Source organism: Apus apus, chromosome 1 (genome assembly GCF_020740795.1).
Source record: "Apus apus isolate bApuApu2 chromosome 1, bApuApu2.pri.cur, whole genome shotgun sequence".
NCBI lineage: Eukaryota > Metazoa > Chordata > Aves > Apodiformes > Apodidae > Apus > Apus apus.
Window position 1 is genome coordinate 119689064 of NC_067282.1, and position 17425 is coordinate 119706488.

The following is a 17425-nucleotide window of genomic DNA, read 5'->3' on the forward strand; positions in this document are numbered from 1 at the left end:
CAGCAAGTGTCCCTGGATGTCCAGCAGAGCCACGTTGCCGTGTTTGCTATTGGTGATGGGATGAGTCACCCTATGGGCACCCCGTTGCTCCTCTTTCCTGCTGCCTTAATAAAGCTTTGTTTTATTTCATGTTGTCAGACTCCACCACTGTTCAGACCACAGACACACAGCAAATAATCTGGAAAAAAGAACTGGGCAGTGTATTTGGAATCAGGAACACAGGAAAACCTGCCCATCTCCTCTCCCCGTTTGATCTCCAGCTGCAGTTTTCTCAGTGCTGGAGAGCTGTAACCCCTCTCTCATTCTCTTCCTAAATGGTAGCAGTAGAAAAAACAGAAGGACTGGCACAGATGTGCTCCATTTGATACCCTTCTTGACCTCCTGGCAGCCGTGTTCCTCATACTAGCTGTGTGAAGAGAAAGAAGGAACCTTCTGAGACCAGCTTCAGCCATACTTTTCAAAAGCCTGGTTTATATTTAAAATCTTTACTTTCCTAACTTACCAGAGGAGTCCTTGTTGATGTCTGTAAATGAGTTTTTATATCATTATAACTGATTTAACTCTGTTTTGTTCATCTCCTTTTCATTCCCAGTGGAGTTTTTATACTGTGATTTGGCTTCCATGAAGTCTATACGGCAATTTGTGCAGCAGTTTAGAGCAAAGAATTGTCCACTCCATGTCCTGGTGAATAATGGTGAGTTCTTTTTTTTTTTTTTTTTATTCTCATATCTGCAGGGGAAGATGTGACAAATGGGGCTCTTGTTTATCACTTCCCATTTCAAATCGATCATCTGAACCATATGGCAAGTTGCAATATGGCTGCAGTAACAGCGATGTCTTTCCAGGACTTCAGTTGCATGTCTTGGAGAGATTGTCAGCTGAGCAGACTGAACACTTCATTGCCATCCGTGCTCGTGATGTTATTGCAAGTCTTGTTCCTTTGCTGTGTTTCTTAGCTCTTTAGCAGTAAAAATCATGTGACTGCACATGAATCTGAGCATCCCTAATAAGTTAAAAAAATCATTTAACAAAAGACAGGAAAGCTGCATTTTATGTCTATAGAAAACCTGTCCTTTCACCTTTATTTACTTTCTCTCCTCTTACATTTTCCCTGTGTTTACTCATGCAGTTACTGTGGCTGCCTGGTGAGCTCAGTTAGAGGGTTAATCCATTTGAGATATAATCTAGCAAATTATGCAGCAACCTCAGAGCAGTCACTGCTTAGATCAAGGTGCTGTTGGAAAGTTGTCCATAAAGCTGCGTCCTAAGTGGTCAGGGAACAAATTAAAAGGACAACATTTATCTTGCATTCACACAATTATCAAATGAATCTCATTACTGTTAGTGATTTAAACTTTTGTTATTCACGTACCTGCCATCTAATTATGTTTTATAGCCACAGTATTTTTGGAAGCCAGCCTGTACAGTAGTTTTCCTCCAAAAACCCTGCATGCTCTGCATGTACTTACCTAAAGGGGAATTTTTTGCCTGTCATTTAAACGAGGGGAAAAACCCACCAGCAATAATTTAGGCTTCTTTTAGAAGTTTTCTGCTGTTACATGCTGCTGTTCTTGTTTTCCCAATTATTTGCATGTATTTTTATTAAGAACATTTTCTGTTTTCCTGTGCACCTTTCAGTTCTAGTGATGGCTGTAAATAAATGGGTTTGTTACATTTGTTTTTGCCTTAAAGAGCTCTCACTAACACAAGCAAATATGGCAATAAAAATTCAAGAGTATTTTATTTCTTGATTGATATGAAACATTCATTAAATGTTCAATTAAATGTTCATTTTTATTTGATTAGTCAAAAAAGCTTACTTGTATTATTTTAATTGTGCAGTAATTAAAAGTAACGGATATTTAAACCTGGTTACAAAATCCTCCCAGGTTTATAGGCTTACTTTAAAAGATACAAACTGTTACACAGATGAGAACAACATTATTTGGAAAAACAGCATTTTGTGGAAAAAAAGGGTTTGAGGTCTATGCACCTGCCATGAATCATCTGCTCTCCACCAGGTGTCTGCATGAGCAAAGCCATCACTGTGCAGCAGACGCCTGGGGGAGGAATGATGGGGCTGAAGCAATAGCACAGCAGGGAAGCCCTCTTGAGTAAAGGATTTTGTTCTGCCCTAGCTTTTGCTGAAGAAAGGATGGATGGAAATTGCAGTTAAATATTTCTTCTAAATCAAGAAACAAAGTTATATGAAAATATTTATCCTAGTGTGCCTAATGTAATCATAGAATCATAGAATGGTTTGGGTTGGAAGGGACCTTAAAGATCATCTAGTTCCAATGCCCTCTGTCATGGGCAGGATTACCTCCCACTTGTCCAGGTTGCTCACAGCCCCATCTAACTTGGCCTTGAACACTTCCAGGGAGGGGATATCCACACCTTCCCTGGGCAACCTGTTCCAGTGTCTCACAACCCTAATGATATGAGACCATAGAGTCTAGGCCCAAAGCTTATTTTAAGAAAGAAGCTTGAGACTAATGTTTGCCTAAATCAGTCTATAGTTCATGACCTGTAAAATTGTGCTTGGTTACTAAATACAGTTGACAAGAGAAAAGTTTTGTTTGAGAAAATCCCATTAGAACCTACAATTAAATGAATGGTCCAACCCTGTTTTTTGCTGAGTCTTTATCAGGATCACAGAAGGGTTCATGTCCAAAGCTGCCCTAAACACTCCCATATGATTAGGATTATCTCCAATCATTAGCTGGCAAGTCACCAGCCTCCACTTCTAAAAGATCTTTCTCATATTGTTTGTTTTGTTTGGTTGTTTTTATGTTTGGGGGTTTTTTTTGCCTTTTTTGTTGTTTTGTTTTGTTTGTTTGATTTTTCCAAATAATCTGTAGCATTTATTTTGTTACTAGTTTTGTAGTGAAAGCCCAAGTGATTTCTTGATACACAAGAGAAAAATGAACATACATAATGGAAAAGAAATGGCCTACTGTAGAAACGTTTAACAGCTTCTCTTGTCTTTGGATCAGCGTTGAGTAAATCCAAGACAAGTGCTGAAGTTTGAGCTAACTGTTAGGCTTTTCTTTTTCCCCTCCTCCTTCCTTTTTTTGTAATTTTTTTTACACTGTAATGCAATACACTAAGCAGGAAGATTCAGTCCATTATGGACTGCAGGGCTGGAGGCACCACTCACTCAAAAGCCTCAATGCAGTTTCCAGCTCCAGTGCCTTCACCACATGATCTCCTGGACACAACTTGAGTTCCTGGAGGAGGACTTTGCTTGCAATATTTAAATATCTTATGGGAATGAGTTGTTGGGCATGTTGTCAGTGAGCTTGCATGCTTTCTGTAAGAAAACTCTATTGTCAATAGGAAGATGTTTTGCCTGGCCATTAGATGTCTTGCAGGACACCAACATGGATGATTTTCCTAGTTCTCCTCAGTATCTATAATAGTAGGTTTCTGAGTATCACCTAGTTCTTTATTATTTCTAACAGACCTTGAGGCTCTAGGATTCTTGACGTGAAGAAGTACTTTTATTTTTGGGAAAGAGTCTGTGGGCCAGACATCTGCATAATGCATGTGTAGGCAGTCATATGCTTTCAAGAATCTGATCCAAAGTCTGTTGGGGCTTATGGAAAGTCTCCATTCTGAAATTCAGATTTTTGTGGGTCCCATAACTTCTGAATCAGACCATCAGCAACCTAGTAAGAATTTCCATCTCTATCTTCATAGGACCAAGGGTTTTATTATCAGGGGCAACAGCCTTTTATTACATTTAATGTGAAAATGCCAATAACTGTTACATTGTAATTTTTTTTGCACACTATATTAGTATTATTAAATTACTTTAAACCAAATTTTTAAAATTGATTGATATAATAATATCCATATGTTAGTGATCTTTCCACATCTTATATGTATTCTATATGTATGTGAAGGTCTATGATTTTTGTTGTGGGCTTGTGTGAACCTGTCAAAAAGCCAAGCATGTCAAGATGAATTGAGGAAAGTTCTAATAATTTCAATAATGCAAACTAGGAAATTTACATTGAAATATTATTGAGAACAGGTGATGCATTGCTGTGTTAGGTACAAAATCAATGCTACGTGTCTGATGTAAAATCATTATGAATTTAAGCAGTTTTCCAGGTCACTTGTGATTTTTTGAAAAACTGCGTCTCTATCATTTGCTCTCCATCACTGCCCTAGCTCAAAGATCTAATTCCTGAGTTTCAAAGTATTCTCCTAGAGCCAGACACCCAGGTCCCACAAAAATTTAAGTGAGGACTAGGTATCCAGCTAATTTAGATACTTTAAAGAGTCTTACGTGAACATTTAGGACATTCACAAAATAGAGATTAATGCATTCAAGTCCCCTCTTCTCCTTTTGTTACAGCTGATTTTAGCATACATATTTAACTTTCTAATTTCTAATTTAAAAGGAAAAATTTGGTTGAATGCACACATTATTTCAGCTGACAAATAAAGGCCTGTTCCATTCCTATGCTTTCTGCATCAGTAATGTGCATGCTCAGCTCTTGTTTTTTAAAATAAACAAAACATATTAAACATGCAAATAGAGTATTACATAATTTTTTTTTTAAATTATGTGCTAGTGCTAAAAAGAGAAAAATGCTATGACACAGAAAGCAAATTAATTTTCTGGTTTTAAAAAGGTAGGTTAAATAGCTGAACTGTGAGCCACAGAAAGATGGATGCAGTACAAGCAGTTCAGAAAACTTATCTGACAGAAGGTCAGAAGAATATGTCTTCTGGTCCACTAATTAGCAATTAAGTGCCAATTTTTTTTGTTTTGTTTTTGAAAAGAGCTGTGTCTTTGAACAGTTGAAAAGCATTTAGCAAATTACAGCATGTACGCTGGTGTAATTATTTAATACATTCATTAAAATGGTATTGCTGTTAAGACGCATTAGAAAGTCTTACTATCTTCCTGTGGTTGCAAAAGAGGCAGATAGTAAAACACTTCATAAAATTCCTTGAGCAGTAGTCACTGTTTCATGCCAGAGAGGTTTTTTCTAACTTGAAGTCAGTCATTTTCTCTGTGTGCTAGAAATGTTTCTCAGCACCTTGTAGTTAATGTTTTTACTTATACATTGTTTACCATACTTCATGATCTTAAAACCAAGAGATCCAACACCAAAACCACAACATTTTTACTGATAAAAGACCTACAGATGCCAAATATGCACAGTCTAATGCATTAGCAATGAGATACCAACAACCCCCTCTGTTGCAACTCATTGAATGGTTTGTGATTTTGGATACAGGTTAGGAAAGGAGGGGGAGAAAAGAATGAGGACATGTAGTATATTCCCTGGCATGCACACAAACACAGTAAATAGAACTTGGAGATTTCAGGATGTTATTAGCCTATTGTAGACAGATTGCAGTTAATATATTTCAGGTTGAAAACTATTTAAACCAATTTGAAATCAGTGTCTCTGAACTCCTGGCTAACTCCAACGTTCATATTTGATACTTCATAGATCATCTGAGGAACCCCAGTCTCTTGATAGAGTAAGTCTCTATAAGCTTAGGACACAATAAAAACTGTATCAGTAGGTAAATATGTGAAATACTTATATTTCTTTGTGTTCCCTACACACAGTTCAGCCATGTGCAGTCCAACCATAATCCATTTGAGTAGTCCTGTGGATGTTGTCACGATAAATTATGCTTTTGTTTCATTACTTGTAGGATCAGGTCTTCAGAAGAAGTGTGAGATTTGAGGGGTGGGAACAAGTGGATATATAAAATACAAACAGTTTTATAGGTGGCTACCTATTCACAGATATTATTGATTAGTTAGGTTTAACAATAGTTACTTATAGAATCACAGTGGTGCCTATGAAAATATTCCATCCCGTTGGATTGGGTAAGAGCCAGCTCAGCTCTCTGTGGCAGCCGCAGGCTACACAGACCATAAAATGAAAAGGAGAGATACCCCAGAGAACTGGAAATGCACTGGAGAAGTTCTTGAGGGAAGGTTACTGATGTGGGTTTCTGTTGACTCCAGTGGAACCTGGATTTCATGAAAGATAATGCTTCTCCTCCAGACACACAGGAAGGCTGTGGTGAACTCAGGATCTGATACCACTCATTCCACTGTCTTGATTTTAGCATCATATTTTGTCTTTATCCTCTCTTGAAGATAAATTAGAGCAATATGAAAGCAAAGCTGAGATGGAAGAGGTGTAGAGGGACAGGAACAAAGAGAGAGGAGGACAAGCAGAAGGGCAAGTGGCCCTTTACCTGTATGTAATGGGTGATAGATACTAGACATCATGGGAGAGCTGGTTAGAGCTGAAAAAGGTAATTTGAGGTGGTGGTGGGATTTGCTTAAAATGGATGTTCCATGCACGATGTGCAAAACTAGAAGATTTGTGAGGACACTAGCATGCATGGTTAATGTGTTCTACAATAAGAAGACACTCTTAGAGCCAAATTTTTTTGAAGATGCTCAGTGCATGACAGATGCCATTTGCTCAAATTTTTTTGAAAAGTTAATCTTTATCAGAGAGGTGATTGGAAAGTATGTGGAGGCTGGCTGATCACACACTGCTGTTTACAGGTATTAGGTGCCATGGCTATTGGAAGTAACTTGTCTAGGCACATGTTAGAGCACCATGGTACTGCTGATGGTGTCCAACCCAGCTTGTTCAGAGCAACCAAGAAGATTGTGCTTCGACAGCATCTACATAGCACCTGGATTTTTAGCAGCAGTCATACGCTAGAGCTTTTATTATACTTGAATAGCATTGTTGTCTGCCAGAATCGTTAGAATCATAGAATTGTAGAATGGTTAAGGTTGAAAGGGATCTTAAAGATCATCAGCTTCCAGCCTCCCTGCTATGGGCAGACCCACCTCACACTAGACCAGGTTGCAAAAGGCCTCATCCAACCTGGCCTTAAACACCTCCAGGCAGGGGCCCTCCACAACCTCCCTAGGCAACCTGTTGCAGCACCTTACTACCCTCATGGGGAAGAATTTCTTCCTGATGTCTAACCTAAATCTTCCCCTTTTCAGTTTAAAACCATTATCCCTTGTCTGATCACTACCCTCTCTGGTGAAAAGCCCCTTTGTGCCTGCAGTTGCACTGACCCAGGTACAGGACCTTGCACTTGGCCTCGTTGAACTTCATGCAGTTGGCATTGGTCCACCTCTCCAGCCTGTCAGGGTCCCTCTGGATGGAATCCCTTCCACACAGCTTGGTATTGTCAGCAAACTCAATCCCACTGCCCGTGTCTCCAACAAAGGTGTTAAACAGTACTGGTCCCAATACTGACCCCTGAGGAATGTCACTCATTACTTGCCACCACTGGGACACTGAACCATTGACCACAACTCTCTGAGTGTGGCCATCCAGCCAATCTCTTATCCAACGAGTGGGCCATCTGTCAAATCCATATCTTGTCAGTTTGGAGACCAGGATGTCATGTGGGACAGTGTCAAATGCCTCACACAAATCCAGGTAGATTACATCAGTTGCTCTGCCATTATCCACAAGCTCTTGTCATAGGAGGCCACCAAATTGCTCAGGCATAATTTGCCCTTAGTGAAGCCGTGTTGGCTGTCACCTATCACCTCCTTATTTTTCATGTGTCTGAGTAGATTTTCCAGGAGGATCTGTTCCATGATCTTGCCAGACACAGAGGTGAGACTGACTGGCCTGTAATTCCCCAGGTCTTCCTTTTTTGTCTTTTTAAAACAGGGACTATATTCCCTTTTTTCCAGTTGGTGGAAACCTCACCAGACCATCATGACCCCTAAATATGAGGGAGAGAGGCTGAGAAACTGCATTTGCCAGCTCCCTCAGGACCCATGGATGTACCACATCAAGTCCCACAGACTTGTGCACCTTCAGGTTCTTTAGATGGTCACAAACCTGTTCTTCCCCTACAGTGGGGGCTGCATAATTTTCCCAGTCCCTGCCTTCACCTGCTGTGGCCTTTGCAATGAAGCTGGAGCAGTTGCCAGAGAATACTGAAGCAAAGAATTCATTGAGGACCTCAGCCTTCTCAATATCCTGTGTAGCTAAGTCCCCCATTTCCTTCAGGAGAGGGCCTACATTTTCCTTGGTTGATCGTATATATGATATGAAGTGTATTGAATGATATCTATCCTATATGAATCTATCAGTTTTCTTATGAAATGTTTATTTTTTATTAGAATAACTAATACATTAGAAGAGTAACTTTAGGCTACTTCTGACTTTCCAGCTGTAAGGGTTTCATTCATGAAAATCCTGACTTTTGTTTGATACCATCTTTGTCTATTTCCAAAGCTTTTTCTGTGTCTCTGATATCAAACACTTTGTGAAAAGGAAAATATCTCAGGCTCCACATGCTGCAGGTTCTTGACCCATTTGCTTTTATGTCCTGAATGTGAATGTTTTATCAGTGGAAGACAGATACAAAATTCAGCTATTGATGGATTAGGAAACCCAACCAGCTCTACTTAAATGTGTGGAACATTTGCCGCTGGCTTTTCTGAGAGGCAGGAGTGAGCCATGTTTTATACTTACCTAATCCTTTCATAGCTTTTAGGTAAAAAATGGTTTTTATACAAATGGCATAATGAGATATTTTACTTCTAAGAGAACTTCCTATTGAATTAGAAAGCTGTGACTGACATTCCTATTTTTTGCTTGTGAGTGGGATAACTCACTATTGTGCCAACCAGACACTTACTGAGCATATTTTTAGGTAACAAAGTTTGGGGGTTTGTTTCAGCCAGACCCAATTATGAATGCTCTGATTTATTTTAGTGTGAAAACAAAACCTCAGTTGTGGATCATAGAACACATTTTCCAGGGAAGCAGCCTATGCTTGGTGGGGTTCCTGTGTAGCAGCGTGACATTGAATCAGAAAGTCAATCTGTTCTTATGGAGGTATTGCATCCTGTTCAAATTTGTTCTGAACCTGCCAAGATTGGTTGCTGTTCTCATAGTCCTTGAATAGGTTGTCTTCATTTTTTTTTTAATTTATTTTGTTATCTACTGATAAACTAAGAGCTTGTCTTCAGTGGAAAGCTGCATTGCTTTATCTTCTTTGGCGCAGCTAATACAGTCCAGTTCTCCCTTATGAGCATTATAGGTGGGTCTAGGAGCACTAGCAGTAGACATTAATAAATTTTCAGTTCTTTACTAGTTAGCCAAACTTTTAATGTTTGGACTAAGACTTTCCAAGCCAACCATTTGCCTTAGGCTAATTTACTTGTATTTCATTTTTTGTAATGCCAGATAAAGGAGTTCATCTGCTTCCAAGAACAATAAAAAAACATCCTGAGGAGGTTTGGGTTGTTTTTTTTTTTTTTTTTAATGTCAAAGATGATGGCAAGTTTCTTTAGAAAGGGTCTGGTAGTATCACAGGAATGGAGAGCTGAATGCAGGCAAGATGCTGCCTTTTTGTCAGAGAGAGATGCACCTTTCTCCACCCATGGAATATTCCCATGCCAAGTTGAGTCAGAAGCCTGTTAAGCACTGCAGTTTGAAAGCCATCTTTTACATTTTAGTAACTTAAGATTATGCCTGTACCAAGGATGTACTGACTCAAGACTGAGAAAGTCTTTCTGCTGGAGTCACCACCCTGAGCCATGATGGGAAGTGCTGCATGCAGGCAAAGGCACTGGCAGTGAGGTTGGGCATGGGAATCCCCTCTGCTCCCTGTGGCTGCCTCTGAGCTGGGGTGGAGATGGGCACTGTGGCTTTACTTCAGGCTCCTCCTGGTCTCTCCACTGTCCAGACTAAGGGCTTGGGTCCTCGGTGATCTCTGTGACAAGTATCTGTCCCATGAAAAGCAGACTGCAGGGTGAGGAGAGGTGAATGGGAGGTGATGGGTGTCTGGGTTTTACCTGGATATACAGTGGAGACATGACTGTGGAGCTGGGGTGTGATTTCAGCACTCTCATGACCAAAAGGTCTAGCCAGACGTGGCTGGTGAGCTGATGTGTGTAGCTGGTGACCCCGACAGGCTGGTGACCACATCTCTCTGGAAGACCTGGGCCTTGAATTTTTAGGCATAGTGACAAAACCTGTAGCGTGGAAAAGGAAGAAGCCCAGTTTGAATGCATATGGGACAAGACCATAACTTCCAAGAGAGGCAGATTTATACAAGAAGCCTTGCTGTGGAGGAGTGAAATAACAGAGAGGTCATTGAGGCTGGGAGGTTTTAAGGGAGAGACAGTAGAAGATGGAGAGAAAAGCTGATGTGGGGAAACAGAACTTTCAGGTGGGAACCATTAGGATGGGGAAAACTTGACTGCAATACATTTGAGTTTCCTGACTGAGCAACTTTTTAACAGAATATCATATATTCTTTTTCAATATCAGGAAATTCATAGGAGAGGAGAGGTATGGGAGGAGGGAGCTGGGAAGGGTCAGGAAGATGAAGAGAGACATTAGGCATGTTGAACTCTAAGAAGAGGTCTCAGTCAGAGTTTGCAAGTGCTTAGACACCACATAATTGACAAGGACTAAATCTTTGTCTTGAGGACTATAATCTGTTGTGCACAGACTTATTGAACCTTTTATTGCAGTGAGGGAATCCTTGACTGATATTTTTTTCTGAATTTACTGACATTTAACAGCGATGAGAATTATCCCCCTCAGTTTGGACGTGGTAAGAACCTCTCTGCTGTCTTGCCACCAACTTCAGAATAACTTGTACAAATTAATTCTTATCTACCTCTGTGTCACATCTGGTTGGTATTGAAGAGGAGATGGGGAAGCTGGTGGGATTCTCAGAGCCACAGATCCTGGCCCCATAAGGAACCCAGCCTCGGGAGCAAGGGAAGGGCTAGCCAGATGTGTGACTGGGAGATGCCAGCAGGATTCAGAGTGAGATCTCATGAGATTCAGACACAAAGGTGCTGGAGTGTCTGGGTAAGAAAATTAGGAAGAATGAACTTACCATTTGCAGGGAAGCAGAGAGGCAGATGAAGCTGATAGGCAAGTCTGGGGTTGAGCCTATCCCCTCCTTCCTGCACACAAGCAGTTCCTTGATAAGGTCAGTGTTGGGTCACCAGATTTTGGGGCTAGGAGAGAGAGGGAAGTGCAGTCCAGAGCTTTAGCTGGGAAGCAGAACACTGTTCTTGGCTTTGATAAGGCTGTGTATTTTGGCTGGCGTGGGGATTTGGAGGAGTTGTTGGGATGCCAGCATGTCCGAATGACTACAGGTGGTGCCGAGCCCCTTGCAAGGGAGCAGGAGATGGGAGTGAGTGGAAACTTGCTCAGTACTGGAGCAGAGGCCCAGGCCTTCCTGTGGAGGACCTTGTTCTGGGAAGAGACAGGAGAGATCGAACCCACTGGATATGGCTCCTCTCCATAGTCCAGGGCTCCATCCTGGCACTGCCCTGCTATTGGCAGCTATTTATAAAACCAGTTTTCAAGTTTTCCAGTCCCTTCCAGTTAATGTCCATGCACAGGGCACTGTTCTACCACTGATACCAGTTAGGCTGTCAGCAGATGTCCCTGCATCTCCCCTTGGGATGATGCAAGAGGACCTATATTCCACACTGCATTGGTGTGTAATCTAGGTGTCATCTATGTGTTATTGTAAAACCATGGGATTCCTTGCTTTGCTGCAGTTTCATCCCAGTTTGCTTTAGAAAACTCTATATGCATATATACAAGGCTCTGGAAGTTGTTAGGAAGTACAAGAGCCTGAACTACCTCCGCCAGTCCCTCTGGGGTGGTAGGAAATAGTAACTTAGCATTGGAGAGCTGTACCCACCTTAATTTGTATGTTTGTGTTTTTCTTCTTAACTGTTTGGCCTTTTCAGCTTTCAGATACAGTTGATCTGGCTTCTGTATGTGGTCCTGTCTAGACTCATAATGCTTTTCTGGGATACCAGTAGGTGTGCAACATACCAGTGCTGGGCTCTGGCTTACAGACCTGGCTTAGCAAGCAGTGTGCTGCAGCAGTGCTGGAAATTCACCTCCCTGCAGCCCAGAGGAGACATACCTGTAACAAGCAGTTATGTGAGTATGGCTGTGTCTCCAGTAGGTGCTTCTGGGGGCAATTCTTCTAATAAGGTGTTGCACTTTGTCATTGCTCACCAACCAGGAGAGATCCTCAGGACAGACCTATTCGGGGATAGCATAGCCCAACCGAACAAGGTGGAACGAGCCATCTGGTATAGGCAACTTAGACATGGGATGCTGCTGTATAGGTATTGAGATGTTCACTCCATTACAGCTGTCCCTATTGAGGACAGAAGTGGGATTATATTATTCTGTAGCTAGATAGATCCATCCATAGATCTTTTGGTGTATGGGTGTGCAGGGCAGAGTGGTTTTGACACTCTGCTATGGGGCTGGGTTGCCTCATGGGGCTAAACTCATGGGAGGGAAAATACTGCTACATGAATCAGCTACACCAGTACAAAGCCTGTTTGGAGAAAAGGCTTTGTCCTTTTACCTGGGGTCACTGTCTCTATCAAGTTTTCTCTTTGGGAAGTTTTTTTGGTACAATGCATATCTCTTCCTTGTAAATAGCAAGAATTGGGTGCATGGGATTATGTAGGTTCACTTCCTGCAGTGAAGGTGTTACATGTATGAGGCTGATCTCTTGCATTGTCTGCCCAGCCTTTGGGTTGCTGGGGATAAGAGGATATACATGTGGGGGCACTGCCTTCAAAGCCTTTTCAGTGAGCCTGGGTGGGAAGGAAAACATTTTGTTCTGCATGTGAAAAAGAGATTTTAAATCTTTCTTTTGTAGTGAGTTTAAAAACCTGCAAGCAGATAGCTGTAAATACATCTAGATAAGTTAAATGCTTGTATTTGTAAAGGTCTTAAAATGTATTTTATAATGGAGCTGAATGGTGACTTTGCAGTGGGAGGTACAGGAATTGCAGCAATGTTTACCATCATCTGCAATACAGGCAGGCATGGTACAAGTTCTCCTATATAGTACAACAAAAACACATTATGCTTGACCTGTGGTATTTACAGCTGTCATAAACTTTTTTATTATGGTGCATGCACTATCAGATCCATTATGCTTTTAAAATCACATAAGATTAATTCATCAATGGATGCCAAACCCAGAGTTTTGTCAGGAACTTTTATAGCAAATCATGATAAATGACTGTTAACAAAAACAGTTCTCTTGAGGTGTGTTCATTCTTTCAAAGAAAAATATTACTAATGCCTACTCATAAAAGTAACAAAAGACAATTTTTTTTATACGTTATAGCTAATTCAAGTATGTATTATTTGAAAATATTATAATAAATTCATAGCTGCAGAACACTGGAATGTATTAGTATCTCTATAAGAAGAACTGCTCAGCATAGGTATAAAGCAAAATATTTTCCTAATTCTAATTTATTTCAATCTTGCAAAATCACACATCAATGTGTCTTTTAGGTGGTTTTCTGCATGCACACTGTCAGTCTTTTTGCATGAATATTTCAGTAATAACTAATAAATTGCAAAGTAAAAGCTTATGTTCAGCTTACTTATGAATTCATTTTGCAATGCCATGCTGGTATCAGTGACATTTTAAACAAAAATAAAAATTCTGGAAACAATCCAGCTAAGTCAAAGGGAAAAACATACAAGAAAGCTGTAACAGAACTGAGATGCTGGACATTAAAAGTCTGTGTGCTTCCACTTCAAATTTCACATGCACTCCAAAAAATGGAGGAGACTAACTATTGATAATTAAAATCAGAAAGATACTGCATTGCATGGGTTCTGTACCAGAAGAACAAGATAATTCTTATCTTACAAAGAAGAGTTAATGTTAAAAAAACCCAAGCAAAACCAACAAAACCCCAAACATTTTTAAATGTTTCAAATTGTATTTGATATAATGACAGAATTCAAAATAGAAGCAGCTTTCATTATTTGAGTTACCATTTGGGGCCCTTGAGTAAAGCTTTTGACATTTCTCGACAAAAACAATAGCATGTCACTTTTAGTATCTACTGAATGTTAGGTAGTTAATAATTTAAAAAAGAGAGCTTGCTGCAAGACTTACATGGTTTTCCTTTTTGTCAGAGAAGCAGCCAGGTTTGGTTGCCTGTTGGGCATTCCTTTGTATGCTTGCTCTCAGAGAATTAAATGACTTCTCCTCAAATAAGAGAAACTGCCCTCAAATTGCAGGGCAAGGTTTTTTGATAGCTTTGATATGTATCACTGCAAAGATGAGAGCCTTAAAAAAAATAACTCTTTCAAAGGTATTTTGGATTAATATTATTTGACCAGCTCTTGAAGACAAAGAGGGAATTGCAGTAGCAACAAACACAGACAGAAGTGATTGTGCCTTCTCAAGGACTTGATCACAATTTCTGCTCAGAGACAGCTTCTCAAGAATAAGCAAAATAATTTTCAGGGATGTTTATCTTAACAGTTGTGTGTTGCACAAGTATAAATTTTTTATATCTCCTGACCTAAGCTCAGATCTGTTGTCTAATGGGGGTGGAGAGGAGAGCCTCTATGTGCTCTTGAAGTCCCGTGCATCTCTGGAGGTCGAGGAGGCAGTTGCTGTAGCAGAGGCATCCTTGGGGCTGATGTGAACAGTAACAGCCTCTCCAGGTTTGCCTTCTGGTCATGATGCGAAGATGAAAGGCTGTAGCAGTCATCTACTGTACTTCTCTCCAGACAAATTCCTCCATCCCTTCATCTGCCTTGGCTGGCAGAAGTATGTGTGTGCATGGAGGTGCCTATGGTGAGCCTTGCAGCAGCCCTGGCAGGTGCAGAGCAGCATTTGGGGTTCACATCAGGTTTGGTGTGCCTGGGTTGTTTCATGTTGGCTGCCTTTTCTTAAGCTTGCATTTTACCAGTGTTGCTGCAAATAGACATTTGGCAAACTGCTTCCTCCTGCCTTTTTCAAGTGTCAGAGCTTTAGAACTCTGGGATCTTCTCTGAGGATGGGCCTCAGAGAAATGCAAATAATTTCCTTGTACCAGCCTGAGTGTTCAGAGATGTGGTGCTGTTCCGATCTGCCCTCCAACAGCTCATGCTAAGCCCCGATTCTGCTAAAACTTGCACTGTAGCAGGCTGAGACTTGGTCTGGGAGCTTGGAGTGTGTTGCCCTTCCCACCCTTTCTTTCTTCGCAGAAACAAGAAAGAGTCACAGCAGGACTTGTTTCACCTTTCTGTCTGTCCATAACCTTCATGCCAGTGTTCAGTCCCAGCCACGGTTCTGGATGTAATTATATGTTGCGTATACAGATGATGGAGGAGATGGAAATCTGTTTCCAACTCTGTGAGCAGTTGCACTGTCCATCAGAGTAAGTGCTGCTAAGGAAGAAGAGTACAACAGAACACCCAACCAGACACCCTCTAATTTGTGTCTTTCCGTTGTCAAAGTTGAGGCTTGACATGCAGGGAAACCGCACCTATCAGCTGGGTTTTCCTGTCATTCTGAGGAATCTGGGAGAGTGGCTGTAATGACAAAGAGAGATGACAATCAGAGCTTTTGTCGACCCTGGTCATGTAATTTGTATTGTGTTTCTTTCATCATACCATCAGCCAGCATCCCTCATGTTCAGTCTTAATGTCTCTGTATGCAGGGATGCTGTGTTACACCTAAACCTTTTGTTAGCTCTCATTTCTTCCCTTCATGCTGCTTCTCCAGTCGCTCCACTAAGCAACAAGCAGCCATAGGTAAATCACTAGGTATGTTGGCTATTCCAAAACTATCCTGAAAATATCACCTCAGCCAGAGTAGCAGAATTGCAGCAGGACTGCCAGGTGGTGGGGCCCCTCCAAAGAAGGAATGGTGCAGATGCACAGCATGTACAATTTAAAATAGTAATTTAACATGCCATCATTGGGCAGATGTCAAGATATTGGATGTTAAAGATTTTTTAATGGACACATGAAGTAGGACAAGACTCTCTCATGTTTGTGAACAGAGGTGGCCTTTCATATCCCTGTGTTTTAGAGAGAAAACAAATGGCCTGCAGCATTATTCTCCATGAGCTCTGTCCGTCTGCATTTAAATTACAAAGGTCAGGTCCACTTGTGCGATAATTAAATTTTAATAAACTAAGAATAATTTATAGCATTCAAGTCCACATTATAATTGAGGTATCTATCCCCCACAAAGACTCAGTACGTGATATAGTTTATGCCTGGGCTCAGGATTCTCTGCAAGATGCTGAAATCAACATTGTGTACCGGGGATGTGGATACTTATTTTAGGCACTGAGTTTGAAAATTGTGGTTTGTAGAAATATATGCAAAAATATTGCCAAAATAAGCATTCAAAACCTAATTTAAATATGCAGCTGCTTGTAAGCACAGCAATTAAGATGTATTGGGTAAATTTTCTACATCTTTTCTCACACACAGCAGTGAGATAGAAGTTGCAGATTTCAGATGAAGACTCAACAGATCTTTAAACTCCAGCCAGGACTCAGCTGAAAGCTGTCTGGGAGAGCAAGTCTGCTGCTTAGCCTGGTCTTGTCTTCATTGCTCTAAGCTCTTTGATGGAAGGAATGTTGGGATCACTCATCTCCCACCTACCGTAGATGGATTAATTGTTGTTGTGGATCTGCAGCATTGAGTTCTGGCATGACAACAATGGGTTAACTCAAACTTTAATGTGTTCAAAACACTTGTCACAAATGAACTCATTTATCCTCACAATTCTGTAGGAAGGGAGGGAAGGAAAGGGTCCGTCTTCCAGTTTTATATATAAAGGAACTGAAGTGGGGGATTTGACATATTTCTTGACAGGAATCAATCAATGTTGGCTTTACACTTCATGTGCCATCACAGTCATTGCTCTAAATGCTGTTTACACTCTGCAGCAAGAAATCCGTGCTCCATCTAGCTTGCTCCTTCTCTGCAATAAACCAACAGGTTTTACCTCTGCTTTCTTCTCCAGCTGGGGTAATGATGGTCCCTGAAAGGAAGACAGAGGATGGGTTTGAGGAGCACTTCGGCTTGAACTACTTGGGACACTTCCTGTTGACTAACCTCCTCTTGGAAACGCTGAAGCAATCAGGAACGCACAGTCACAATGCTAGGATCATCACTGTCTCATCAGCCACCCATTATGTAGGCAAATTGCACCTGAACGACTTACAAAGCAGGTACCAATCCATTTTTGGCATTCACTGATCTACAATAAGGGCGTGCACGTTAAACTCCAAGAGAATTGTTAATGAATACTTGGGGGGGGGGAGGGTTGTTGCCTTTTTCTTTTTTTCATGAATGGTGTTTCTCAAGCAATTGCTTAATATCTTTCAAGCTTGAACAAAGCTTACAGCCTTCGGTCAAAGACACAAGTAATTGATAAGTTTGTAAGTTGAGTCTTTTATTCTGACCCTTGAAAGCATTGCTACCTTTCTGATGCTTACACTGTGGTGACGGTTGTGGTGCAGAGCCTGGACTCCTCCCTGGCCAACAAGTAAGGGGCTGCTGACTTGGCTGGGGGGTTGCAAAGCTGTGAGGCCCAGCCCACACACTGCCTG

General features: G+C 41.0%; 1 protein-coding gene across 3 annotated transcripts in view; it reads left to right on the forward strand.

The window, feature by feature from the left end:
- DHRSX (dehydrogenase/reductase X-linked) overlaps nt 1-17425 on the forward strand; it is a 173700-nt gene that overhangs the window by 110576 nt on the left and 45699 nt on the right. For all 3 annotated transcript variants that reach the window (XM_051633899.1, XM_051633909.1, XM_051633890.1), the window contains 2 exons: nt 593-694; nt 16837-17044. In XM_051633899.1, the coding sequence (XP_051489859.1) occupies nt 593-694; nt 16837-17044 (310 nt within the window). The remainder of the gene's footprint in view (nt 1-592; nt 695-16836; nt 17045-17425) is intronic.